The sequence below is a fragment of the Coccidioides immitis genome (assembly GCF_000149335.2).
Source record: "Coccidioides immitis RS genomic scaffold supercont3.5, whole genome shotgun sequence".
In the NCBI taxonomy this organism is placed as follows: Eukaryota; Fungi; Ascomycota; class Eurotiomycetes; order Onygenales; family Onygenaceae; genus Coccidioides; species Coccidioides immitis.
In genome coordinates, this window is record NW_004504307.1 from 2480650 (window position 1) to 2504832 (window position 24183).

A 24183-nucleotide genomic window follows, 5' to 3' on the forward strand; every position below is an offset into this window, starting at 1 on the left:
AGATGTGGCAAGCTCCAGCTATTGGTCCATTTGGCTCCTTTAGTTTATTGCTTTTACATAAATTTTATAGTACTCCGTACGGAGTGCTTTGAGGGTGTTTATCTCAGAAAATCAACGAAGATTGCCTGCGGCCAAATCACTGGTAACAGCTGAGAGACAGACTGTGATTCTTTCGGCGTTTCGATTGATCTGCAACTGACCATTTGCGCACAACCTCGGGATATGACATGGATCACCTTGACACCGCACCTCCGGTTTTCAGCTCCAGTCGCATTCCTAGGAAGATCAGCCTGCTAGGTTTTCCCTTTCCTTATCTTTTCCTTCCTTCCTTTCTTTCTTTTTCCTTTCTTTTTTTTTTTTTTTTTTTTTTTTTTTTGTTGGGAAATCAAGCATTTGTACAGATACTCCGTGCTCGCCTGATCATTTTAGTAAACTTCTGCAGGTATGTTCCGTGCCTGTCTCACGCAATTTGTGGTTTACAGGCTGCATCCCAACACCCAGGCTGTAGAATTTCTAATGATTTGTGCGGTACATTTCATATTCTTGGTTCTGTTGATTGAAGTTTGAGCTTTCACTCCGGACCCCTGTCACCCTCTTGTAGCCGGTAATATGAAGCTTTTGCATCACCTGCGGCAGGGACATGGGGCCACGGGTAATACAGTGCAAGGATAGGTACTCCGCACACATACCCATACGAGGTATCGAAATTACTAATTTAGTTGCACAAAAATGGAAATGAAAAAGATTTTTTTCTTCGACTCCTTGTTGTTGCTTTCCCGCTGAATCTCCATGGCGGTTAAGATCGCCTACTGAGAGATTCAAACAAGATGTGTGCTTAACCTAGCTTCTCCCTGCCATAGTATTATCCAGCAAGAGAGGCTCAGCGCGCGGTATCGCTCAACACGCGCGGAAAGCGTATCCACTCTCGTGGTAGCATGGAAACCCCATGCTTGCCCGAGAACGTTCCTTTTCAAAAATGAATTTTTCGAAAAGTCTTCCAGAAACCCGGATTATTCATTGAGCTCCGCGCAAAAAAATCTTACCTTCCTCGCATGCATTGATCTCCCATGTATCTTCTGAGTGAAATGATCTTTTTCCAAACTTCTCCCATCGCACGCGGAATCTTTCTTTTCTCTTATCCGGGAATTCCGGCACATATCAAGATAATACTGAAACCTTTTGTATTGATAAAAACTTTTCTCCATACATCCTTATACTATGGTAGCATCCCGGAAGAACATTGATTCCACACTCCCAGCTTCTTTATTGACCGCAAAGGTAGACCTTCGAATGAACGGTATCGGGACGGATCCACTTCATCGTTACCTGCATGGGAGTTTATCCCGGTGCCATTTACGTTAGTCTCATCCATATAATTTGCTCTTCCCTCCCTTTCCAGCTCACATCCCTAATCCATCTTGACGACTCGCCTCGAAATCCAAATTTTATCTCTTTGTGGTACGGAGTAACTATTAAAGCCTCTCACAGATTTCGGCTTACGCGCCAACTACGTCCTTGACACCGCAGACGCCACTGCGTCAGACATTAGCTCTCTCCCATTAAAAGTATTCCTTTTTTCTTTTTTTTTTTTTTTTTTTGCCCGTTAGGTGACATTCCCTCATCTACCTGTGCATCTAAATCTTTTGAGGAGAAGCTAGACTGAGTTTATGCTGAACCACCAGGAGATCATACTAGTGAACCTTTAATGTGATAGTGACAGCGGAATGTTTGATTGAACCGAAGGTGAAGGGCGGGTTTGGGTTGTTGCAGGCTGGAATGCAGAAGAAGCTTTACTCTCGATGTGGATTTGGGGGCTACTCGTGAACCTCCCAAACGATGGATGTACGTAAAAGTACTATAGTAGCAGGCCGAGCAATAAAATATCTGTTCTTCGTACTCCGCACGGAGCCTGGAGCGAAGGACCCCTTAGGTTAGTACTCCGTACTAGGGGAGCTTTAAGCTTAATTTTAGGCTGCCTTCCTCTGGGCCAGTAACTTGGGCCATATTTTGCCAGGTCGAACTTCTAAGGCACACTTGAACATTAACCTTGACAAGGGCTTTCGCATTCACTTGCACAATGCCAGCAGTCGGGCCCTGAGATGGATTCATTTTTCTACAGTCGTCATGACTGGATGGATACCAAGGCCGAATTCGGGCATTGTTACCAGACGGGCACCCAAACACCGACAAGGTCGAAGATCTCCAAGGTCTAGCGCCGTAATCCACCTAACCTCTTCATGCCCAACCAGAACTTCCGCAAATGGCCACAGGACTGGGTCTGGTCTCTCGCCACATAAACGATGACGCGCCGTTTTCGTGTTGGAGGGAAGATGCGGTGATCATTCAGGACGCGGCCTCCTCCGAAAGATGACATTTGTCAAAGAAATATCAGGCAGAGGGGATTGAGCTCTGTGATGAAATGACTGTTGTTGAAACTACCCAAAGCCCTTTCCACTGGCTGATGGCTGTGGCCTTGCCATATTTGCTCCGCCTCGCTAGAGACCAGGATATATGCGCTTGTGGTTCAGCTCGAGCTCTTGAGTTCAAGGTCCGTGTCCGCATCTAGCCTAGAATAAAATTGAGATACCGAAACAATCCCTGGCAATTGACATTGTTTCAACTCTCGCTAAACTGGTGAAGGTCCAAGAATATAATTCCCTCCTAGGCTCTGTCATAACTCAACCCGTTCACGGGGGTGGATATGTCGCCTCACATGTTTACCGGGTGTTGCCGCTGGTTTGATTCATGGCTTATCATTGTGCTCCACGTCATTCAGTGCTCTCCAGGATGATGGTGATGAGGATGATGTGTGCATGTATAAGCATTTACTGGATCCAAGTCAACACCTTCCCAGGTCTGGCTCCAATCTGTGGAATTGGCCACTGCTTCAAGAGCCTGAGTAGTACTGGCTTTTGAAGCTGTAAATGCCGTTCCACTACATGTGGAGTCCTCTCTAGGAATTTGTGGCATTCAATTTATGACTGTGTCCGACCATGGATTTCTCGATAAGAATGAGTTCTCCGCTCACATAATAACGGCGATTACCCTGGGATGCTTTACACCTGTAAATTCTGCCCGGTTTCTAATGAGAGTCCTCTTCAACTAGTTGAAAGAAGAAATCTTGGTCAAGGCTTGTAGTGTAAAATGGATTGCATGATGACAGAGTACGTTTCATTTCTTATTGTCCAGAACAGCCGCTAGGATACTTTGAAATCCTGGTGCCTGGGGGAAGCACAGCACATGAGCTTTTGCATAGTTGAAGCTTGAACGGTCATGGACGGGATTTGCGGTGTTACCTTGGGTGGAGTGGAGACTGGAAATGCTTTTTTTCACCCTCGCCTCAAAAGGTGACTTTGAGCACTGTGCTCGACGATCACGTCGAGGAACGCGCATATCTCAGCCATCAAGATTCTCAGGTATGACCTCGGGCATGGCTGAATGTCCAACGAAGCAAATCAGGCCTATTTATAGAATTTGACTCGATAATTTACCCAGCTAAATCCAGGATCAGAGTTCATTGCAGAGGGGTGATTTAAAAAAAAAAGAAAAAGAGAAAAAGAGAAACTCTTCATTTTCAACTTTCTCACTCTGATATTTTATCGTTGGCAGGCTAAAATACGACAGGATACGTTTTATCAAACTTAGCATTTCTCAGCTTGGTGAAACAATCAAACGAGTCGGTTGTCGTCGGATGACATTCCTCACAGGTGAATTAACTATATCGAATATGGGGATTCGAAACAGAGGCTGGTCTTCACCACCCATCCCGGTAATAATAACAAGTGAATATTTCGTATCAAGTGTCCTTTTGCATGTGTTAAGGTTATCGCGGCCTTTGCATCTGGCTCCATCCAAATGGCCTCCCGTCGGCCCCGGTATGACGTCTAGGGCTGGGGGCCACATGCCCGCTAAATATTGTTTCGTCCATCAAGAGTTCCACTCCATGAACAAGAGCTAATCACAATGTCACCCTATAGCAGCATGGTTGAGGAATAAGTAATACTGTGAGTTGAATTCCATTTAGCAAGCGAGTAGGAATGTATGTGAGAGATGGTGGAGGACTGGACTTCCCCTAGACTTCCCCTAAACATTGTGTTGCCCAGACCCCTTGCTCATGATGACGCCACTCGCCGCGGAACAAGCTGAATTTACCCCAGCAGCCCCTCGGTTGACGATTAAAAAAACATCATGAAACTCTGATTATCCAGGGCTCTGATTGAGAAATCCTCCGGAAACCTCATTTGATGAACTGGAAATTTATTCTGCTAGCTGGCTACCCTTGATGGCTCATACCGCCGGCGGCGACACACGATTACAGCCGGGCTTGGTGAGTTCCTGTACCCGTCAATTCATTGATCCCGCGACTCGATGGCCCTTGCTCCATCCCCGCGGCCTGATGGACGTTGATTCCTAATTACTGGTCCTTTTTTACGAGATTTAGGCTTCCCAGGTCGATTCGGAAGATGATTCGGACGTGCAACATCGGCTCGAGGTAAGATGGCCCAACCCAGGGCTGGCTTCAATCCTACGATCGTCGAATATTAACCTGATATCCCTTTGCTTTTTCTGTGCAGGTGACCTTCGGTACGGATACGAACCATCGTCGAAAATCTTCCTGGGTCTCAGCTGATACCCCTCGACATGCTCACGGCCATGTCGACCACTCTAGCAACGCAGCATGTTTCGTCCACTCGCTCCTCGGGAGACCAAAAGAGTTGCACCTCAAGCCAGTGCAAGAGACCGTCCAAGAAGCGAAGGACGCCTCGAAAGCTCCTAGCGACGCCAACGCCGGAACTGGCATGGTCCTGGAGTCTCGGCTGCTGACAAAGAAGCAGCTGTCTGAAATGGCATGGAACGTGAGAACACTCTCGAAAAAGCTGGGAAATGTTCGGTTGAAGCTCAATGTTAAGAGCGTCTTTCTCTTGACAAAGCCGCAAGATAAATGCCTGGTGCGTCTCACCAGAGACGTTACCCAGTGGATCCTTTCCAAGGAACGAGAAAGACAATATACCGTCTATGTGGAAAGAAGATTAGAGAGTGAAAAGGACTTTGATGAGGCTGGTATATATGCTGAAGAACCCTCAGCAAAAGGAAGACTGCAATATTGGGATCCAGATCTCATTAGCCGGAAACCACAGTTAATTGATTTCATCATCACTCTTGGAGGTGATGGCACTGTCCTTTATGCTAGCTGGTTGTTCCAGCAAATAGTTCCTCCTGTTCTCTCCTTCTCTTTGGGATCCCTTGGATTTTTGACCAATTTTGATTATGGAAATTTTCGTGCTACATTGCAAAAGTCTTTTCACGAAGGTGTGACTGTTAGTCTTCGTCTGCGATTTGAGTGTACTGTGATGCGAAGTAGGAGCTGTACCCCAGAGATTGCGACTTCAAAGCAGAAAGATCTGGTGGATGAGATTCTTGGAGAAGAATCTGAGGACGATGTAACACATGCGCCAGACATGACATTTCAGATCCTGAACGAAATCGTCGTTGATAGAGGACCAAATCCAAGTATGTCTTCAGCCCCTTTTGTGCTAACTGGCCACAAGATTCTTATATTTCCAATAACAGCGATGTCCTCCTTGGAAATATTTGGCGATGATGAGTACTTCACATCAATACAGGCAGATGGTGTCTGTGTTGCAACACCGACTGGATCCACAGCGTACAACCTGGCTGCGGGTGGCTCACTCTGCCATCCGGAAAATCCTGTGATTCTCTTAACAGCAATCTGCGCACATACGCTCAATTTCCGTCCTATCATCCTCCCGGACACAATCGTGCTCCGAATAGGTGTGCCATATGATGCCCGCACCAGCTCGTGGGCGAGTTTTGATGGCCGTGAACGGTGAGTTGAACAGTCCACGCCTTTCCAGACCTGAACCTGACCAAGATGTCATAGCGTGGAGCTTTTGCCCGGAGATTATGTTACAGTATCAGCCTCGAGATTTCCCTTCGCGAATGTGATGACTCCCGGCCAGCGTAGTCACGAGTGGATCAATAGCATCTCCCGAACCCTCAATTGGAACTCAAGAGAAAGGCAAAGAGCATCAGGCCATAATAAGTATTGTGAGAAATATAAGAGATGAAGCGTTTTGCCTCAATCAGAATTCATCCCTCGAAACGTGCACATCTCGACACACTGCATGAAGCACCCCGGACTCCGCTGCATAGAACCGACGGCTGAACCGAAGGCCCAGCAGAGTTTGGTGCTAACAGTATTCCAGGCCTATGCTCCTTTGGTAAGGATTTTAACCCCCATGAAGAGGAATGGTATGTGGTTGTAGGTGCTCACGAATGCGAGCAGGGGCTCGATCATAGCAGCCAGCATCAGGAGTTCAGTGTTTCTGCTGTTGGTATTAACTTATTTATTAGAGGCTATATGCATTTATACTTAATTTCAATAGCTTCCAAGGGAAGTGAAATCCAGTGCTTGATAAATAAAGCCATGTAAAAATTTAAGCTGTGGTTGGTGATCGGGAGACCCAACAAATGGCTTGGCGGCGTGGGACTCTGCTCCTCAAGACTCTATGGACCATGGAGCAATAGAACCCTGGCGTTTGCAAACCTCATAGCTTCATTCACAAGTACTTCGTACATCATCTTAATACACATAACCTCCAATTCCTGCCAGACGGCTCCCACACGGAGTATACTTTTACCTTATAATATTCCCCCGGGAGGCTTTGGCCCATGTCCTCTTCAACAATGAACGCACCAGCAAGGCATCCGCCCGCACACATGCACGCTGCATCTACCAGCGCAATCATGAACCAGACCAGAGAAGAAAAGCACCAGCATCAACAATCACAATCAATATCCCAACCTCCACTAGAAAGATCGACGGGATTACGGGTCCCATCCAATCGCAAGACGATATACGATCGGAATCTGAATCGCAGTCGCAATGCGGAATCGAGCAGAGCAAGCTTTGCGTACTTGTTCGCGGAGATGGTTACATACGCGCAGAGACGAGTGACAGGTGTCCAGGATTTGGAGAGACTGTATGGCTTCCTGAATTTTCTACTTCCAATTCATGAGCTGGGGGAGAGTGGGGAATGAAAGTGTGCCATCGACGCGGCAGTCTCTTTCATTATTCTTCATATACGATCCGGAATCATAGATAGAAGCGGCTTTGAACCCACTGTTTGCTAATTGAAATCGTATCTATCTAGTCTCAACGAACAAGGTTATCCTCTCGGCCTTCGACTGCTTGATCTCCTACTATACCGCACCCTCACAACCTCGTCCTCCAGCAGCTCTTCCACCCAGTCAATCCGACCCCTGCGCATAATATCTCTTCTACAACTCATCCACGGTCCCCTCTGGCGCCTTCTTTTCTCCCGTCCCGCGGATGCCCTTGAACATTCCGTCTCTCCCGATACACCCAACGAATATATGATTACTGATAATGATCCGTTGACAAATATGTATATCTCTGTTCCGCGAGAAATGGGCCTGTTGAATTGTGCCGCGTTTGTAGCGGGAATTATAGAAGGAGTGTGCGATGGGTGTGGATTTGAGGCCAAGGTTACGGCGCATAACCAGGGGAATGAGATGTGGCCCAGCAGAACAGTTTTTTTGGTGAAGTTCGGGGAGAGCGTGATGGAGAGGGAGAAAATGTTGGAGAGGGCGGGAGTGAAGTAGGTATGGTTCAAGATTTTAGAAACGGGCTGAATGCTGTTTATTGTTTCCCAGAGGGCCCTAGATATAATGTGCGGAGCTGGGAAGGAGTTCGCTTCAGGATCTCATAAAGGGCATATGTGGCGTTTTGTTGGGCTTTCGTCAGGTAATGGAGGAAGTGGATAAGAGACACCATCAGATCTAGTGGACATTCTTCAGGAACTTCCACATAATCAACGTCATAGATATTTATACCTCTGAGCAGGTGTATTACCCGTTCAGTTCGGAAAAGAGATATGCTGACATACATCTACCAATTTGCCTCATGTTTTGAGAACTTGAGCTCCATCCTGAAACGCCTTGCAATGCAACCATGGGTACATGTCATATATGAATGAGCCTTTTGAAAAAATCAAAATGCATCTTACGCCGCAATATCAACCCGCCGCCTCTTTTCACGATCTGCATAGGGCGACGGGCTCCGTTTTCTCCTATTCCGATCATAGTCCCTGTCCCGATCTCTTCTAGGAGGGGACCGAGATCTCGAGAGCGAAGGAGAACGTCGTCGTCTACGAGTTCTCGATAACGACCGGGATCTGGATCTATATCTCCTCCTATGAGGAGATCGACTTTGGCTTCGCCGTCTTGGCCTTTCTCTTACAGAGCTGGCATTTGCACCTGTGGGGCCGGAGGACTTGTCATAGTCAGGTAAGTATCGCTCATCGGTGATTCCAAATCGGGAGGCACTGTTTGCCGGACCGGAAGAGCGGTAATATGCATCCACGCCCCAGCGGCCGGTATCTTCAGTCCTTAAGTCTTTGTATTTTGATCTTCCTTTTCTTCCGATCCGCGTCATATCTCGAACCTGGAGGTACTGTGGTAACGCTTCACGATTACGAACTTCATCAACATATCGGCTGCCCATCAAATCTCGTTGCGTCAAACCATGTTTTTCAGAATCGGGCTGGAAGAAAGCGCCCTTGTGGAAGTATTTTTGCATGAAGCCCGCTTTGCCTCTACCCGCTTCCCGTTCGTCTTTTTGTTTGGCAAGGAATTCACGGTCTTCTCGCTCTCGCTCTTCAGCAGTGAGATTTCGGCGGCGTTCGATTTCTTCACGCTCCTTTTCGGCGAGCTCGATTTCTTCACGTTCGCGTTTAACTCGTTTAAGTTCGCGTAATTTCCACGCTGCTAACTCGGCCGCAGGATCAAGACCATCAGTGTCATCAATATTATCTTCATCTATACCTGCTCCGGTTTCGTCATCATCATCCCATGACTTTTTCTGCGCCGCTCGGGAGGCCGCCTCCTTTTCTATTTGATCGCGGATCAGCAGCTCTGCCTTTTCCTTGCGAATCGCGACTTCGTCTTCCTCTGCGGCCGATGTTGCGGCAAGGGCCGGACCAGGGGTAGACGATTCTTTACGTTGATTCTTCTTGATGAACGTTGGTCTTAGAAGCAGTCGCTTTGGACCCTCATCTTCAGAACTTGATTCTTCATCTTCCGACTCTTCATCTTCCGAGCTCTCTTCACTTTCGCTGACAGCCGGAGGTGCTTGCTCATGGTTGGTAACCGTTGTGGGTCTGAGAGGCGCTGCTTCAACTTCTTCCTCGGTCACAAACCCTTCTTCGTCCTCATCTTCTTGTAACGTCACCTCTTTCACACCACTTGTTATCTGCTTCGTATCTCTTGCCGGGAAAGACGAAGCTTTCGGCGGCGGCGGCGGTTTCTTAGCCTGCTGCTGCCTTATGCGCTCTTGCTCCTTCTGCTGCTCTTCAACATCAATCCCCTCTTCCTCCTCTTCCTCTTCCTCTGATGACTCTCTTTCTTCGACTATGGGCTTTCCGGGTCGATATCTTTTTACGGGTTTAAGCGGGTTTGCCGTCATACGACGATTGGAGGATGTGAAGGTGGGAGGAGGCATAGTGACGAAATGTTTTCACTAAATTTGAAACATGACCTAAAGAAGGAGGCCGACGGCTTTCTGTGCGAATGGCTACCATCAGCTCGACGGGGCGGTTGTGTTGAACTTGGATGATGTTTGCTCATTTTGCCCGACTGCTTCGGATGGGTGTTATTCCGGTGCCGATGAAGATCGCCCGCCCCAAGAAATCCACAGATGGATCGATCTTTGAATCATGTGATCTAGCCAATGGGGGCTCTTATCTCCGAACAATGGTCGCCCGGTTTCAGAGTTTTCCGTTCAACCCTGCATTTCCCGCAAGATTAAGGAGTCAAAAAGCCAAATGACATTTCCACGTTCTGTCCTTTGTGTTCTCTCGAGGCCACCTTTCATAGGTATCATGACCTCATCCAGCTTGTACATGCTGTCTAGACCAATGTCTGTGCTGTCGGGTATGAACGTGGCGCAAGGGGCTCTGGTCACTGCGCTCCAGCAGACTGCCATGCCAAGCTCAGTTGAGCAGACCTAGGGCACTTCGCCGGCGCCATTCCCGATATAGACTAGAAACTCAACTTTAAGTTGTTTTCACTAAACCAAAGAGAGAAACGATCGGCAATAGTCGATCCCTGTGGCTCCTTCTCATTTGGACAGGATAATATTGCTCTCTCCCTCGCTGCTGCTTTCCAGGACCCTCTCCTTTCCCTTCTTTTCAGTTTCAAGTCATTCCTTCCTTTCCCAAAGCTTCGCACGCTCCCTAAATAATATATATCAGCAGAGCCATTCTTTCCTTCCCTGGACCTTCTTCCTTCCCCCTGGCGGGGCATTTATGTCTCTGTCGTTCCTTCCGACCCAACACAACCCCGTCCGTCACTCCTTTTGACTAAGCCGCTCGCTGCAATTCCGTTCATGTTTCCGCGTGCCACTCTCTGACATCGAAACATCACCACGACACTCCCTTAACACGTCAAGACCAGCAGTTATACAAAACATATCTAGAGTCAGTATACATTACAGCAATGGCAGCCTCTGGGCGACTGTCGATTATCTGGCTCCTCGCCCTGATTGCCGGGTTGATATCACCAGCGATAGCGCAGACATGGACCGACTGCAATCCTTTGAAGCGAGACGATTGCAAGCCAAACCCAGCACTAGGCATGGATTACACATATAACTTTACCGGGCTTCTCAATGCTGCTGTCTGGAATACCACCTCGGGAAAAGTTATCAATGGAGAGAAAGGAGGTGAATTCACCATTAGAGAAAGGCTTCAGTCGCCCACTATTCAATCAAACTTCTACATTTTCTTTGGAAGACTAGAAGTGCATATGAAAGCGGCAACTGGTCAAGGAATCGTTAGCAGTGTCGTTCTGCAGTCCGAAGACCTGGATGAAATAGACTGGGAATGGGTCGGCTCTGAACAGGGTCATGTCCAGACAAATTACTTCGGCAAGGGAAATGATACTAGCTTCGACCGCGGAAAGAAGCATGAAGTCAATGACCCGATGCATTCAATCCACAATTATACCGTTCATTGGACTGCTGAGAAGCTGGAATGGTGGGTTGATCAGCAGCTGGTCCGTACCCTCAAATATGAAGAGGCCGAAGGCGGCAAGTTTTACCCTCAAACACCAGCCACGGTGCGTCTGGGGATTTGGCCTGCCGGAGATCCGGGCAATCGTAAGGGTACCATTGAGTGGGCCGGCGGTGAAGTGGATTACAGCAATGGCCCGTACACAATGATAGTTAAGCAACTGAAAGTTGAGGACTTCCACAAGGGAAAAGAATACGTCTATGGGGATCGCTCGGGTGACTGGAAGAGCATCAAGGTTATTGAGTACGATTCTGACCCTTTTGCATTGCTCTGACATAGTCAACATTACTGACTTGTTTTAGGGGAGTTTCGAAGGTTGCAGAGGAGGCGTCCAAGCCACCACCGAAATCGCTGTCGGAGAAATGGAATGACCTTTCCGCAGGCGCAAAAGGCGGTATCTTTACCGCTGCCGGTATTGTGGTCGCCATTTTCGCAGCTGTTATTGCATTCTGCTGTGTCAAGCAACGCAGAGCAGGCCGCAAAGAATTCAATATGGAAAGCAGCAAGTTCGCCACAGAACAAACCAGTAACATGGCTCTTCGATCACAATGGAATCATAAGTACCAGGAGGTCCGCGGGAACTGAAAACTTTCTTTTTTCTTTCAAATCAAAAGAAAATATTTTCTCCCAATACCCCCACATATCTTGTACAGAAGCTTGGACTCGTTGCTTGGCCGGTCCAAGCAACTCTGCTCTGTACACTTCCATGATATCCAGACAGGTTTCGCTTAACAAAAGCTGGGTCATTTTCATATTGCCATCACGTACCTTGTTAGCTATCCTTTTTTTTTTTTTTTTTGCCTCCCCTGCGCTGTCATATTTCTACTTAAACATGCCTCTGTTTGTTGTGGAGTTGGCCCGGCGATCATCGTTCTCCCTTCCCTGTTTATAATCTGCGAGTTATTAGTGGGTGTCTTCCTTCTGCATGTACAACACATACGAGATAACGAAACCTTAGGGTCTGCTTCTATTAGCTTCTCAGCTTGAATACCTCTTCGGCTTTCCATATTGTTCGTGAACAAGCGGTACAGCCTGATAAAAACTACATAATTTCATGTGCTAAAACTGCACATTCAAATTTTATTAGGTTTTGCTGCGAGGGCTCCGAATCATTCCAGGTCGTGCCAAGGAGTTCTTCCGTGCTTCCAATTTTGTAAATAGAAACCGGGCGAGAACTTCGTTGGCCTGTGATGATTGCGATTCGATGACAAATACAGAGTTCTCCGTATGAAGTACGCCGCATATGCATGCCAGTTCCACCTACATTGCCATTCAATCGCCGCGCTGCTGTTGAAGGATACGAGACGCGTGTGCCACGAGACGAGGCATTCTCGAAAACACGTGACGTCATACAGGTGGAACCTCTCATCATATTTACGCCTAGGGATCCGAAATGGGCTTCTTTGACTAACTGACCTCGGTCCCCAGAGACTCATTTGTGCAAGCTATCTTTTGAGACTGAAGCTCTGAAGAATTAAGAATGACTCGTCATGCCCTTGTCCTTGGTGCATCGGGTATCTCTGGCTGGGCTCTCACCAATCAACTCCTGCGTAATTATCCCCGACCAGGAGTTTGGAGCCAGATCACGGCCCTCTCAAGAAAGCCTATGAGCGAAGAGGAATGTTTGCATTGGCCCAAGGATGAAAGGCTGAGACTTGTCTCTGAGTTTGATGTCCATAATGACCCAGAGGAAGTGTTAAAGAGGAAGTTCAAAGAGAAAATTCCCGATGTTAATACGGTGACACAGGTCTACTATCTAGGTATTTGCATGGATGATCCTAATCTGAACCTTGAGGCAGCGAGGGATCGCTTTATTTTGGCATCTATTACTAGCTTAGCTTTGTTATGCCGCTGGGAAGGAAACGAGAGCAACCAATATTCTGGCAGATGAATATGGAAGAATATATTTCTAACTGTGAAGTCTTCAACAGTCCATGATCCTCCTCCTAACCCCAACGACAAGGATCCACATGCAATTAGCTTGAATGCGCTGCGCAAGACCGTTACTATTCTCGACAGTTTGGCTCCAAGCCTTGAGTTTATTTACCTTCAATATGGCACTTTTATATATGGGTTGTGTTTCCAGTGGATTTTAAACATCCTTTGCCACTTTCAGAATCTCTTCCGCAGTTTCCGCCACCATTTGGCGACGTGTTTGCGTTTTCCCGACTCAGCCGCTTCATGGAAGAGTTTTCTGCCGACAAAGCCTGGAAATGGTGCGAGGGAAGGCCGGGCGACATAATTGGTTTGTGTGCATAGATGCACGAGTTTCTCATTTTTAGGACGGAACGTCTAATGCCACACGACCGTCTTGATAGGTTTCGTTCCCCGACTCAACGTGTATAACGCTGTTTATCCAGTTGCGGCTTACCTCTCGCTGTATGTGTACATCAACGGCAGGGAAGCCGAGTGCCCCTTTCCGGGAAGTTTCGGAGTTTGGAAGGCTCTCAGCAACGATAGTGGGGCAGATATGATTGCAAAGGCGGCTATCCACCTATCCCTACTGCCTGATCCAGCTATTAAAGGCCAGGGTTTTAATCTTGCGTCGTCTGAGACACCATGGAGCTGGGACATAAAATGGCCCGCCATATGCTCCTGGTTTGGGCTTGTTGGCACACCTCAGCTAGACAAATGGAAGGATAGGACGGAGAGCATGGGGCCCCAAGAATATGTGGAAGCCCACAAAAGTGAGTGGAATAGGATGGCAGAGGAATACGGGTTGAAAGGCTGGACGGTTATTTCACCGACAATGGACCCCTCGGACAAAAATTGGGCCTTGACCAAGCTCAATGCTGATGCACCACTCAGTCTCCAAAAGCTCAAGTCTACTGGATTTAGTGAGGAGGAAGACCCGAAGGTTTCTTGGTTTACTGCACTAGAACGTATGAGAATCGCCAAAGTAATCCCATGAAATGTGTGTAACTATGCCTTACCCCGTACACTGGAATGCATATATAGCTCTTGATTAGCACATAAATTGTAGTGTCTATTCTTCCTTGCTCCTTTGATTTCTTTCGCAAAGTACTTCGTGTGCCTCTTCTAGATTGGTCTGTGCAGTGAATCCGAATCAGTATGTCGAGCTATTGGTCAGGTTCCCCTGTCCAGCCGCTTGTTAGTTATCTTATCTTGGGAATCTTATCAGATCTTGCTGACTCACCCGATCAACGCGTCTTACCGGCGGAGAATCAAACATCAATTAACTTGTATTTGCTCTAAATCTGAGCCTCTGGACCTGCGCATAACGCCAATTGTTGACAACAATCAATCTGGATACTCTCCAATAATCCTTTCCACCTCACGCTCCTGTATGTCCACCATGGCTCTCACAACCCCACGGATCCTCCCCGAACATCTCCATGCCTTTCTGCCCTCCGCGACAAACCGCACTCCTAATCCCGTTCGCATTTTTGGAAGCGTCGCCAAATTGCACGGCGAGACCGCAACGCTATCGTGCCCAGATCATGGACAGGTTACTCTGCTGCTAAATCGGGATTCGCACCTACAGATTGGAAGGATGGTTGATGTTGTGGGGAAGGTGGTAGAGCATGAAGGGGTAAGTTTATGTGGACTTATTCAGCCTCGGGGCTTAATGATGAAGGTCAGTGCGATTGAAGATAGAACGCTAACGTGTGAGGAATGATCAGGAAACCGCTATACGCGTCTTGGGTGCAGCGGATTGCGGGGAACCGAATGATTTTGGTAGGGCGCCCTGTCGACAGTCGTTTCCCTTTTTCCCGCTCCTATAGGAGATAATTTCACTGACTCTTTTCTTCTTGTGGAAGATTATAAAATATACGAGCGTGTTGTCGAGATGACACATCGATTTAAGAATATTTTCTATACTCCGAATTCGTGAATAATGAATGAAAAGGTATCGGAATCAACACGTTCCCGGTCTTCGCAGGGGTTTCCCTGGCTCGAACGGGATCTATGGGCTTCCCTTTTGCTTTCAGGGACCGGCTATGTCCTGTGAAATGTGCCTGGTTAGGTTGAGCCGCGGGATCCGAGTCAGAACATTGTTCATCCTGTTGCGATATACCTGATCACCTACCTTACGACACGGCGTTATTGGCGTACGCGATCATGATTCTATGATCAACATTTCTGTAAAAGCATAGCTCGAGTATGGTAAATATTGACCATGTTCAGTAAACTACAATGAAATAATTGGCATAGATATATTCATATGTATACTCGCCTCAATCCTCTGCAACAACCATTACAAGAGCAGATATAAATTTTTGTGTGCTGCCTATAACTACATCCTGTCCCTGGTATCTAGTGGATATATGGCGTATATCCCTACAGCTTAGAAGCCCTATCTTTTGTGGCGATGCATAAAGGTGTCCCTCACTGCTGTAGCTTACATAGCTCAACTTGGTCCAGCAGTTCAAGGGGATAAGAGCCACAACTGGTTTTGCGAAGAGGATGAAGTAAATCAAAACTATGTTAAACTAAGGCGAAAATTCAGAATTGGCAATTGGGTTGAAAGTTATGTGAGATCATGGCAACAAAGGCCTCACCGGTATTTAGATATGGAGAGGGAGTATTTCCAACTCCACTAACATAACAATAGCTACATTTATCATAGACAGGACATGTTTCACGAGTCAAAGTTGGATCAAACAAGGAAACACAAGGGATACATGCAAAGATGGAGATTGCTAAACTGACCAGGAAACCTAAAGAAAAGGGGCTGAAACGAACCAATGTGAGTCCGGTTAAATCAACAAAATGAATATGAACAAATAATCAACTCCGCTATCCGGGTTCCATGCAATAGTTGAAGTTGGCACCCACATATGTTATCCAAGTTTATATTAAACCTGGTCGATTGTCTTAGGTACTGCTAGGCTTCCCGGTAACCTCCTGAATAATGGCTGAAAAAACCTCTGCGTCGAATTGATCCACTCCACTATTCTTTCCACCGGACGGGGACGCAGCAATGCTGCCATCTTTGCTCCACATACCACTAAGCAACTGTGGATCAACCAAGGCTGGATCAAAGATATCGGTGTCCGAAATTGCAGACGAATCATTGAAAGCAGTATATTCAGTAGCAGTTGCGAGAAGGAGGGATCGAAATTCGGCATCTTCGCCAGTTTGTATGTTGGAAGCATCATTAGGGGCCTGGGCCTCTTTATTTTGAAAACCATCAACAATTGATGGGGAAGTATTATCGTCATTAAGGCCCGCGGGAATGCGGCCGGATTGCTCGTTTGCTCCTCCCTCAGCTACCTGAGAATCTCTAGGTGAGACACAGTCGGGATCCCAATCTACCCAATCGCCGCTTGCAGGGGCTTTGGGGGGTACGAAAGGCTGAAAGGAATCTGTGTGCGTAAGAGACTCATCGTCTGATTCGAAAATATTCAGAACCAAGCCGTTAATGGTTTCAAAACTTTTTGAACTTGGGCTATTCCAAAGCGACAAAGTGCCAATATCGCCGTTCTGGCCCTTAGCGGCGTTTGGCGACTCCTGAAGGGTTTGCTGATTCTCAGAGGAAGTAAACTCTTTTGGCTGTTCTGATGGCACGTCGACATTTTCTTTATTAACCGTTCGTGTATATGGAGTTCGGTTCTTTTGCCTTGGAGTTGGGCTGTTTGGGGGGTCAATATCAGGGAATGCATCTTCCCCGCCTTCAAAAAGGTGGTCAAGACCGTCACCTGGAGATTTGCTGTTAGATTCTGCGCCCGTTCCTTGTTTCGAATTCTTTGGAGTTGACCGAGGACTGCGTCTGACACTGTTAACCAAAGCTTCACTGAGAGTTTTCATAGCACTGTCCTCTTTCGAAGATTGGAACAAAGTTCTTCGAACAGGATTGGGGGTCAGATTGGGCTCCATAAACGGCATTTTGCGTGCCTCCATGTTCCTCGCGGGACTGGACTGAATTGCTCTTCTTAATGCTTCAAATGCGTCTTCTTGTTGCCAACGGTCATTTTTATTGGTCGATTTTGGTGGTTCTGCACTATTTGCTCTTCTATTATTGGAATGCGGCTGGGAAACACCATTGTTTCCCACACTGTTCCCGTTTTTTGGCGTTGTTTCTTCTGGAGGAGACGAAGCTTCCGTTGGGGGGGGCGAGGACCCGGAGCGTTTGGCCGCCAGGAGCCTCATCTGTGAGCGGGTTGACGCTGCAGGGACCGCCGGAGGCCTTCTATTAGACTTGCGTTTTCTTTTATCTTTGGCTGGGGGCTTGTTCCATTTGTTCTCAGGGCGCATGTTCTTGAACTTATGAAGCCATAATCCACAAGCTGTCTTTGGTTAGTTTAAAGTACCAAGAGTCGCGTGTGAAAAGCCACTTACGATTGCAAAGGAGAAGTTGTATGTAGTCCCTGTCCTCGTTCGCCAATGATTTCTTAAATTGCCTATAAGATGTAACAGTGCCATCGGTTTCAGTGTCAACTGCCTCCCAGAATAGCATTCCCGGATCGTTAATGCAAGCGTTCGCATCTTCCGCACTTCCTTCAATGACTTTGGACCACGCCCGCCTCCACGTTGTGGTTTCAATGGCTCCACAGTTTTCGCAATATGGAGGCACTGTGCCCTGCTTGATGCATTGGTCTAGACGAGCTTGAACTTGCTTCACACGTCTTGCTCCAGCACCACTCCGGATCTTTCCATCTGGAAAGTTTGTGGATCCAGGAGTAGATACCATCGGCATGTCACTCATGGGACAAGACGGCGTTTGGGCGTTGATTGGGTGTTGCAGTGGTTGTACTGGATCACTAACGGGAACAGGAGGTAGTGGTAGCCGGGACTGGCCTACATCGGCTTGCCGAACAGGAGCTGGGGCTGGAGCGAGTGGTTTCGAACCTCTGACGCTTGCTCTAGACGAAGGCCGAGAACCAGCCGCTTTTCTTGGCTGAGGCGGAAGAACTGGTGCGGGATTTCTGGCTGACATCGTGCCATCACTCATAATCTGTCTATGCTGGTGACAGGCGGCCGGGTTTCCGCTTGCAGAAGGAACTCCAGGTCTCGAAGATGTGTGTGAGTTGGCCATATCTGTCAAAGTATTCTGTTGTTGGGTATTGTGGTACTCATTATTTGCGTTTTCATCGTCGAGGGGTTCAAAGTTTCCACTCATGAATCCAGAGTCCTGATCTGGTAGTGGTGGAAGAACTGGACTAGAGGTTTGGGGACACGTCATATCCATTACAGGTGGTGAGGATGGCATATTGAATGGGGTCTCGGAGGATATAGCATAACGCATCTCATCAGGCGGGGAGCCGGATGTCATTTCCGTGGCACGCCGTTCCTCGGACATGTATGGAGGACCGTGCGAATGCTGACTGAAAGTTGATGACTGACGTCGAAGGTTACTCTGAGGAGGACGGCCTATTCGACGAGTTGGTGCATTGACTGCAGACGGAACAGGTGTAGGTGGGCGAACGGGGTCTTCGTTTGAAGCCTGAGCTGCCTGGATGGTGGGATTCAAAGGTGTCGGGCGATGTATTCTGACAGAAGCGGCCGTGCTGGCGGCAACGCGAAGGGATCCAGGCTGGCGTTCGATGTTCATATTTGTCTTGTCTAAATCAGCCCTCATAAGCTTTGCCCTTTTTTGCACTGGGCCTTCAGCAGTCTCATCTGAACTTCCATATCCTGACATGATAGAGCCTCGACGATGGGTAGGAGCATTAGGATGTTGAACGGACCCTCTCGAAGAGGGTCTAAATGTCTCGTCGACATTTCTCTTTTGCTGCTGGCTCATAGGTCTCACAATTCCTGGAGTCGAAGTACGACTGGGGGTAGCATTCGTGAATTGGGCTGGTGAGTCAGCGTGGAAGTTGTTGAGATTGGAAAGATCACGAGGCCCTGATCCCTCGCTTAACATTCGATGAACATTCTCAATCCCTGACCTATCCACAGCATCACGCTCGGCCACTGGGTTTGCATCGCTGCCTGCGAACAAACCGGGATTGGATTGAACAAAGCTGGTCCAAGCCTGTGCGTCGAAGTCCTGTGGAATTACGGTGCTTAATTCCCTATATTTCTGCATGCTGTTGAGGTACTCGCTTTGTAAAATCGACGGTACCGGTACCAATCTCAATTTGACCTCGAGCGTTTCCTGCGCACCCCTTGCAAAAAGGCCGGCATTTTGGCACACGCGTCCAGTGACCATGGTTCTTGACTGATGAGCCGGTGCATTAGGTGTCGGAGAAGACGAAGCTAGGACCCATGACAACATCCCTTGTCCCACCAGTGGGGTTTCATACTCGGAATAATCGTATGCGTAAACGGTGTAGTCTCGGCCGAGCTTTGCAACCAATTCTGGGCTAGATTTCAGGCCAGGTGCCTCGATGTTAATGAATGCTGAATGTTAGCCTAGTGAATGAGTCATACCTTGCCGAAACTATGGCCTGGATACAAGTCTTAAGCTCGATCACGCCAACTTGTATGTCTTCGTCCAAGAAAGCCGTCTGAATCTCAAGCACGTGAGGCCACCGGGCAAGACAGTTTGTTTTGCTTTCGTCATCAAAGGTGTAGAGGACTTTGACTAAGGGGGAAATTAGATCAGCATCTACGCAGGATCATGGGAAGAGATGGCCAACTCACGCCTCATTGGACGAATCGAGATGCCATCTTGGTCCTCCATGATAGCCGTTGCGAGACTGAGGCCAGCGGCTTGAAAAAGGTATTTCTCAGAGCCCACAGGCTCACCGATAACCCCGGTATCGAGTCACCACAGAATACACGAAAGGACGGTCTTCCTGTAATTCACTACTTTAAAATCTTGTGCGTTCCATAACCGAGGCGACCATGTACACGAGAAATTGAGTGAAGTCGCCCAATTAGCGTCAAATACTCAAGAAATTGATCTTAAGTTGCTCGTTCAAGTTCGGCCATGCAAACAAGGAAAGACGTAAGGGTAGATGCTAAGTCGTAACTCGGTGCGTGAGGCGAGGACGAAAGGAAGATTGGCGGTGACGCGAAGATGAAGGCTGGAAAGGGGCCAACTAAGGAAAGAAAAAGGAAGAAAAGGAGAACAAAAGGAATCGACAGGCGTACGGCTCTCAAACCTTTCAGCTGCTGGGATCCGTGACAACTGGAAGAGAGTGAGAGAGGTTGGGAGGTGAGGGACGAAAGAGCGAGCGTGTAGAGTGACCCGCGAGGAGACGCGATGCAGCGAAACCTTGAAGCTCGACACTAAAGACGATCTAGCTCCAATTTCGGTTTAGTGCTGTCAGCACGCGTCGTGACCTCGGAACCGGCACCGCAAATTATCCGAGCCCAGATACACTTATAGCTTGGCACGCTAGTCTGAAAGTAGACTGGGCCTTGGGCGTGTCTTCCTCAGCGAAACGAGCACCGCAGCGAGCTTTGATGAGAGTGTTGAAACCGCGCAACCATTCGAGCGTCCCCGTCGACCCTTATATACCCGCGCAAGATGTCTGACGTTAAGATACAGTAAGTCTGCATTACTGGGTCAGATGACCCGGATGCGAACCCCTCCTCGTCGGGCCGTCCTTGCAGCCTGTGCTTGATCAATCCAATCCAAGTCTCAAGCTACCTGAGCTAACATGACTCCTCCTCCAACAGAGATCTATTGAACAAGCCTCGTAGCGAGCTCACGTACGTTGTCTCTCTCGGATCCATCATCCACTCCATGATCCGGCGATCCCGCAACGCCAATGCTTCCATGCATTCCCAGCATTCCGTCTCATGTCCTCTGGCTCGCCCCTGCTAACTCGGTTCACTCATCTCTCCTATAGTGAATACGAAGTCTCTCTACTCGAAGAGCACGAGCTCACCACCGGCCCTCTCTCCATCCTTCAGACTGCTACACGCTCTCACTCCCAAGTCCTCATCTCTTGCCGAAATAACCGGAAACTCCTCGCCAGAGTAAAGGCTTTTGACCGCCATTGTAACATGGTCCTCGAGAACGTCAAGGAGATGTGGACGGAGAAGCCAAAGGGCGGCAAGGGCAAGGGTGTGAACAAGGATAGATTCGTTAGCAAGATGTGAGTATGGTCAAATTTCCCTTTCCGACATCATCTCGATCCAACAGGGCGAAGAGGGCACCCATCCCATCTGTTCTGTGACTTCGGGCTCACTAATCTCGTTACAGGTTCCTGAGAGGAGATTCCGTCATCCTGGTCCTTCTCAGCTGAGCGGGGTCATCCCTTGTCTCACCACAAATTCTAAACCTCCGTTTTCCCACCCAAACCCTTATCCCCCGACCTCGTCGTACGCTTGCCATGTCATCTATAGTGATGCGTCTGCCTCCCTACTATCACCCAATTATTTCAAACCACATTACACGTCACGATGTTAAGTTTCGAGCGGCTCTTGGAAGTGAAATTTTCTCGGACTCGCTTCCTCTCTTCCTACGTTTCTCTTCCTGGGCTGGATGGAATAAGTATAATAGACATCGGCGTCGCTGGCGTTGTTGATCGCTTCTATGCTTTTTGACTACATAGGTCGAGGGCGATCTATCTGTCGAGTTTCATTCAACCGCCAACAGAAGGGGAAATCTTAGCTAATCATATGCTTGAATGGAAATTTCGCTTTGAGATGAGAGCTCTTGTCGATTCATCGAGGAAAATCTTTTTGCTCCTGTTTGAGCGATATTCGTGTTGTCTGGTATTCACAAAGCCTCGCATTCTTGTGTTGGCTAAAAATACAACTGATGTTCTAAACTTAGCTTAACAGTTGAAAATTATATGCGCGAGCCATCAATATTATTAGCCAATATCCCATCCGTGTTATTCAAATTCCATCGGCCAAGCCATTCAGGAATTCACTCAGGCCATATGCCCCAGGGTCTGGAATTTTACCTATCCACTCATCTTCACCACCGATGTACACTGATCTTCCTAAACTAGCTTTCATGCTCTTAGTGGACTCGGCACCCTCCTGCGCCGCACGTGCAGCGGCTTTAACATCCCCAGATTCAGTCAGTTTATTAATAAAAGGTACCAGTGCGTCGATGAGTGTCCGATCCCCGGGCTGGGCAGGGGTATACTTCGCTAACGCCTTCAGTGATTGTTGCAGCGCCCGTGACCAGACCTTGGCAGTGACCGATATTGAATTAGATGGAGAATCTTGCTCGCGGAGGCCATGCGCGAGGGCGTTAAGGAAAATAGCGTAGATGGCACCGCTCGTGCCGTCCATGGTAGTTTCGACTAAGCTGATGATTCTGTTTAGGCTACGGAGAATATCGTCGTTTAATGGGACGGAGGGATTGTTCAAAAGGCTGACGATAGCTTCTGCTCCGCGTTTTAGGCCGACACCACAGTCCCCATCGCCCACGATGGTGTCGTAGCGAGTTAGTGTGCTTTCTGCGGCGATCAACCGGTTTAGACCGGATACCACAGCCTTCTTGAAAACGGAGATATTCACTGTTAATTGGTTAGTTGGGATGTGATTGGACTCATGGGTTCCGGACTTGCCTTTTAGGTTGGAAGGGGCTTCTTGAACGGACGACGCTCGTCGACCTTCGAATGTAGCATCGGATTGACTTTCCCAGGTCGATGTTTGGATGGGAGCAGCCCATCCAACAGCCTCAGCAGGGGCGTCCAAAAGCTCCAGCAGAGATCTTCCCTGTCCAAGTCTAGTGTCAACTAGCCTCAGTAACGAGATGCTGAAACCCATTCCATTCAAACTGGTCAGAAACGTTCCTTGGATTGTTCTGACTGGCTTAATGTGATAGTCTCTCTCCAGTTGAAGGATCGTCTCGGCAGTGATTCCAGACAGCTCCAGGGTACTGACACCTCCAAGGTTGTTGATGAAGAGGACAAACTTGTCTGGAGAATCCCATTTTAAGAATCCTCGATCCGTGTCATCCTGATCTAAAAGCTGTCTGAGCATGGTCTGTATCAGCTCCTCCAATGTGTTTTTGACTCGATGAGAGCCAGGTTCGTTATGAATTCCCATCCCCACTTCAATCTCACCCTCAGGTATCACCTCTGAAGCGTCTGAAGTCTCTCTTCCGGGGACGTGCACATGCTCCAGGGACGATCCTAAGCTCACAACATTCTTTGCAACCAGTTTTGCAGTCGCATATACTTCGCTCAGCGAAGCCCTAGGCACAATCTGCAGTCAGCAACATCTGTCATCTGGCACGCGATATCCCAGCGCATAACGTACCCGGCTTCCGCCAAAGCTCCGATTATTTTCAGCACAAGAATCCCACCACCAATGCCTCTTCGCCCTACCTTCCCTCCCTTCGTCCTTCCAACTCCAACGTCATCTCCAACGGCAAAGAATTCGGTTTTAATCCCAGCTGCCTTTGCCTTTTCCGCCGCCATTCCAAAATTGAGCACGTCACCCGTATAATTCATTATGATAATAAGCACGCCCTTGGAAACTTCTACTCGCTGCATCACAGCTCTTCTGACTTGCTCTGCGGACGGGGAAGCGAATATTGTTCCAGCCACGGAGGCCGTCAGGAGGCCTTTGCCAACAAACCCGGCAAAAGCGGGCTCGTGGCCGGAGCCTCCGCCGGAGATGATTGAGACTTTAGGTTGTGTGGATGCATCCCCCGTTGGGCGTCTGTAAATAATCTTATTCTCTTCGTCGAAAGCGAGCGACGGATTGGTGAGAGTCAGCGAGCGTAAGGCAGAACTGACGAGGTGGGTTGGGTCGTTGAAAAAGTGTTTGGCTAGAAACTTATTAGAAACTAGTCCATCATATCTCTTTGTTCGACGTTCGGGTGTATCACTCTGCATTTTGAAATAGACCTCTTCCAGAGGCTGGATTCGCTCAAGGCGATAGGCCCTGCAGTGTTTAGAAAAGTGTAATGAATGAATGGCTGGGAAGTCCGAAGTAACGAGGTATCAGAGCTGTTGGAGGAATTGACAATGAACAAGGCGAGGGGACGGGGCTGCACATAAAGGCGATTTCATCTTGGAGGGGCAAAGACCCCGTCCGTTGTACAGAGCCGCTGACCGGGGAATGAATGGTGCCTAGGGACAAGAAAACCGACACAGTGAAGCTTCATGCGTCACAACATGTATAAGACAATACCAATACCACGACAGTCCATGAATACGCTGCTCAAGTGGACTCAATTGCGGGATTATTACTCCGTACGCTGTCCGGCATTCGTTTTAACAAAAATTCCTTGCGG

General features: G+C 48.2%; 10 protein-coding genes across 10 annotated transcripts; 6 read left to right on the plus strand and 4 right to left on the minus strand.

Annotated features, from left to right (window-relative positions):
* Positions 1–1496: 1496 nt before the first annotated feature.
* CIMG_13599 (uncharacterized protein) lies at positions 1497–2109 on the minus strand (the record flags this gene model as incomplete). Its single annotated transcript, XM_001239665.2, has 2 exons — positions 1497–1533; positions 1946–2109. The coding sequence occupies 2 exons, from the start codon at positions 2107–2109 to the stop codon at positions 1497–1499; spliced, it is 201 nt and encodes a 66-aa protein (XP_001239666.2).
* A 2075-nt stretch (positions 2110–4184) lies between these two features.
* Positions 4185–6417, plus strand: CIMG_09288 (NAD+ kinase). The gene is made up of 5 exons (XM_001239666.2): positions 4185–4327; positions 4442–4492; positions 4575–5511; positions 5572–5848; positions 5903–6417. The coding sequence occupies exons 1-5, from the start codon at positions 4283–4285 to the stop codon at positions 6087–6089; spliced, it is 1497 nt and encodes a 498-aa protein (XP_001239667.1). The 5' UTR covers positions 4185–4282; the 3' UTR covers positions 6090–6417.
* Positions 6418–6611: 194 nt separating this feature from the next.
* CIMG_09289 (trafficking protein particle complex subunit 5) lies at positions 6612–8058 on the plus strand. Its single transcript, XM_001239667.2, has 2 exons — positions 6612–7004; positions 7176–8058. Exons 1-2 carry the CDS (start codon positions 6694–6696, stop codon positions 7645–7647), a joined length of 783 nt encoding a protein of 260 aa, XP_001239668.2. The 5' UTR covers positions 6612–6693; the 3' UTR covers positions 7648–8058.
* CIMG_09290 (microfibrillar-associated protein MfaP1) lies at positions 7808–9618 on the minus strand. Its single transcript, XM_001239668.2, has one exon. It carries the CDS (start codon positions 9542–9544, stop codon positions 8048–8050), a length of 1497 nt encoding a protein of 498 aa, XP_001239669.1. The 5' UTR covers positions 9545–9618; the 3' UTR covers positions 7808–8047.
* A 615-nt stretch (positions 9619–10233) lies between these two features.
* CIMG_09291 (cell wall glucanase) lies at positions 10234–12151 on the plus strand. The gene is made up of 2 exons (XM_001239669.2): positions 10234–11357; positions 11417–12151. Exons 1-2 carry the CDS (start codon positions 10540–10542, stop codon positions 11697–11699), a joined length of 1101 nt encoding a protein of 366 aa, XP_001239670.1. The 5' UTR covers positions 10234–10539; the 3' UTR covers positions 11700–12151.
* A 443-nt stretch (positions 12152–12594) lies between these two features.
* Positions 12595–14025, plus strand: CIMG_09292 (uncharacterized protein; the record flags this gene model as incomplete). The annotated part of the gene is made up of 4 exons (XM_001239670.2): positions 12595–12874; positions 13046–13132; positions 13201–13359; positions 13433–14025. 4 exons carry the CDS (start codon positions 12595–12597, stop codon positions 14023–14025), a joined length of 1119 nt encoding a protein of 372 aa, XP_001239671.2.
* A 200-nt stretch (positions 14026–14225) lies between these two features.
* On the plus strand, positions 14226–15295 carry CIMG_09293 (ssDNA binding protein Ssb3). Its single transcript, XM_001239671.2, has 3 exons — positions 14226–14667; positions 14759–14813; positions 14897–15295. The coding sequence occupies exons 1-3, from the start codon at positions 14431–14433 to the stop codon at positions 14968–14970; spliced, it is 366 nt and encodes a 121-aa protein (XP_001239672.1). The 5' UTR covers positions 14226–14430; the 3' UTR covers positions 14971–15295.
* A 311-nt stretch (positions 15296–15606) lies between these two features.
* On the minus strand, positions 15607–20176 carry CIMG_09294 (GATA transcription factor). The gene is made up of 4 exons (XM_001239672.2): positions 19668–20176; positions 19455–19608; positions 17418–19387; positions 15607–17365 (listed from the first exon to the last, which is right to left on the minus strand). The coding sequence occupies exons 1-4, from the start codon at positions 19705–19707 to the stop codon at positions 15954–15956; spliced, it is 3576 nt and encodes a 1191-aa protein (XP_001239673.1). The 5' UTR covers positions 19708–20176; the 3' UTR covers positions 15607–15953.
* A 254-nt stretch (positions 20177–20430) lies between these two features.
* CIMG_09295 (small nuclear ribonucleoprotein Sm D2) lies at positions 20431–22404 on the plus strand. Its single transcript, XM_001239673.2, has 7 exons — positions 20431–20519; positions 20652–20684; positions 20825–21073; positions 21181–21695; positions 21757–21875; positions 21938–22027; positions 22107–22404. Exons 1-4 carry the CDS (start codon positions 20500–20502, stop codon positions 21221–21223), a joined length of 345 nt encoding a protein of 114 aa, XP_001239674.1. The 5' UTR covers positions 20431–20499; the 3' UTR covers positions 21224–21695; positions 21757–21875; positions 21938–22027; positions 22107–22404.
* Positions 21822–24130, minus strand: CIMG_09296 (dihydroxyacetone kinase; the record flags this gene model as incomplete). The annotated part of the gene is made up of 4 exons (XM_001239674.2): positions 23776–24130; positions 23202–23715; positions 22505–23136; positions 21822–22453 (listed from the first exon to the last, which is right to left on the minus strand). The coding sequence occupies exons 1-4, from the start codon at positions 23780–23782 to the stop codon at positions 21822–21824; spliced, it is 1785 nt and encodes a 594-aa protein (XP_001239675.2). The 5' UTR covers positions 23783–24130.
* Positions 24131–24183: the final 53 nt, after the last annotated feature.

What these genes read in the sequence shown, in the direction of transcription:
- CIMG_09295 (XM_001239673.2), top strand. Translation starts at nt 20,500, where the DNA reads ATGTCTGACGTTAAGATACA. An exon ending in ATGTCTGACGTTAAGATACA is followed by an intron (nt 20,520 to 20,651) that starts GTAAGTCTGCAT and finishes CTCCTCCAACAG; the next exon opens with AGATCTATTGAACAAGCCTC. An exon ending in GATAGATTCGTTAGCAAGAT is followed by an intron (nt 21,074 to 21,180) that starts GTGAGTATGGTC and finishes ATCTCGTTACAG; the next exon opens with GTTCCTGAGAGGAGATTCCG.
- CIMG_09288 (XM_001239666.2), top strand. Translation starts at nt 4,283, where the DNA reads ATGGCTCATACCGCCGGCGGCGACACACGATTACAGCCGGGCTTG. An exon ending in ACGTGCAACATCGGCTCGAG is followed by an intron (nt 4,493 to 4,574) that starts GTAAGATGGCCC and finishes TTTTCTGTGCAG; the next exon opens with GTGACCTTCGGTACGGATAC. An exon ending in AGTTTTGATGGCCGTGAACG is followed by an intron (nt 5,849 to 5,902) that starts GTGAGTTGAACA and finishes AAGATGTCATAG; the next exon opens with CGTGGAGCTTTTGCCCGGAG.
- CIMG_09293 (XM_001239671.2), top strand. Translation starts at nt 14,431, where the DNA reads ATGGCTCTCACAACCCCACGGATCCTCCCCGAACATCTCCATGCCTTT. An exon ending in AGGTGGTAGAGCATGAAGGG is followed by an intron (nt 14,668 to 14,758) that starts GTAAGTTTATGT and finishes AGGAATGATCAG; the next exon opens with GAAACCGCTATACGCGTCTT. An exon ending in CGGGGAACCGAATGATTTTG is followed by an intron (nt 14,814 to 14,896) that starts GTAGGGCGCCCT and finishes TTCTTGTGGAAG; the next exon opens with ATTATAAAATATACGAGCGT.
- CIMG_09290 (XM_001239668.2), bottom strand. Translation starts at nt 9,544, where the DNA reads ATGCCTCCTCCCACCTTCACATCCTCCAATCGTCGTATGACGGCAAAC.
- CIMG_09291 (XM_001239669.2), top strand. Translation starts at nt 10,540, where the DNA reads ATGGCAGCCTCTGGGCGACTGTCGATTATCTGGCTCCTCGCCCTGATT. An exon ending in AAGAGCATCAAGGTTATTGA is followed by an intron (nt 11,358 to 11,416) that starts GTACGATTCTGA and finishes GACTTGTTTTAG; the next exon opens with GGGAGTTTCGAAGGTTGCAG.
- CIMG_09294 (XM_001239672.2), bottom strand. Translation starts at nt 19,707, where the DNA reads ATGGAGGACCAAGATGGCATCTCGATTCGTCCAATGAGGC. An exon ending in CAGGCCATAGTTTCGGCAAG is followed by an intron (nt 19,388 to 19,454) that starts GTATGACTCATT and finishes CCTGAAATCTAG; the next exon opens with CCCAGAATTGGTTGCAAAGC. An exon ending in ACAACTTCTCCTTTGCAATC is followed by an intron (nt 17,366 to 17,417) that starts GTAAGTGGCTTT and finishes AACCAAAGACAG; the next exon opens with CTTGTGGATTATGGCTTCAT.
- CIMG_09289 (XM_001239667.2), top strand. Translation starts at nt 6,694, where the DNA reads ATGTCCTCTTCAACAATGAACGCACCAGCAAGGCATCCGCCCGCACAC. An exon ending in GTCCAGGATTTGGAGAGACT is followed by an intron (nt 7,005 to 7,175) that starts GTATGGCTTCCT and finishes GTATCTATCTAG; the next exon opens with TCTCAACGAACAAGGTTATC.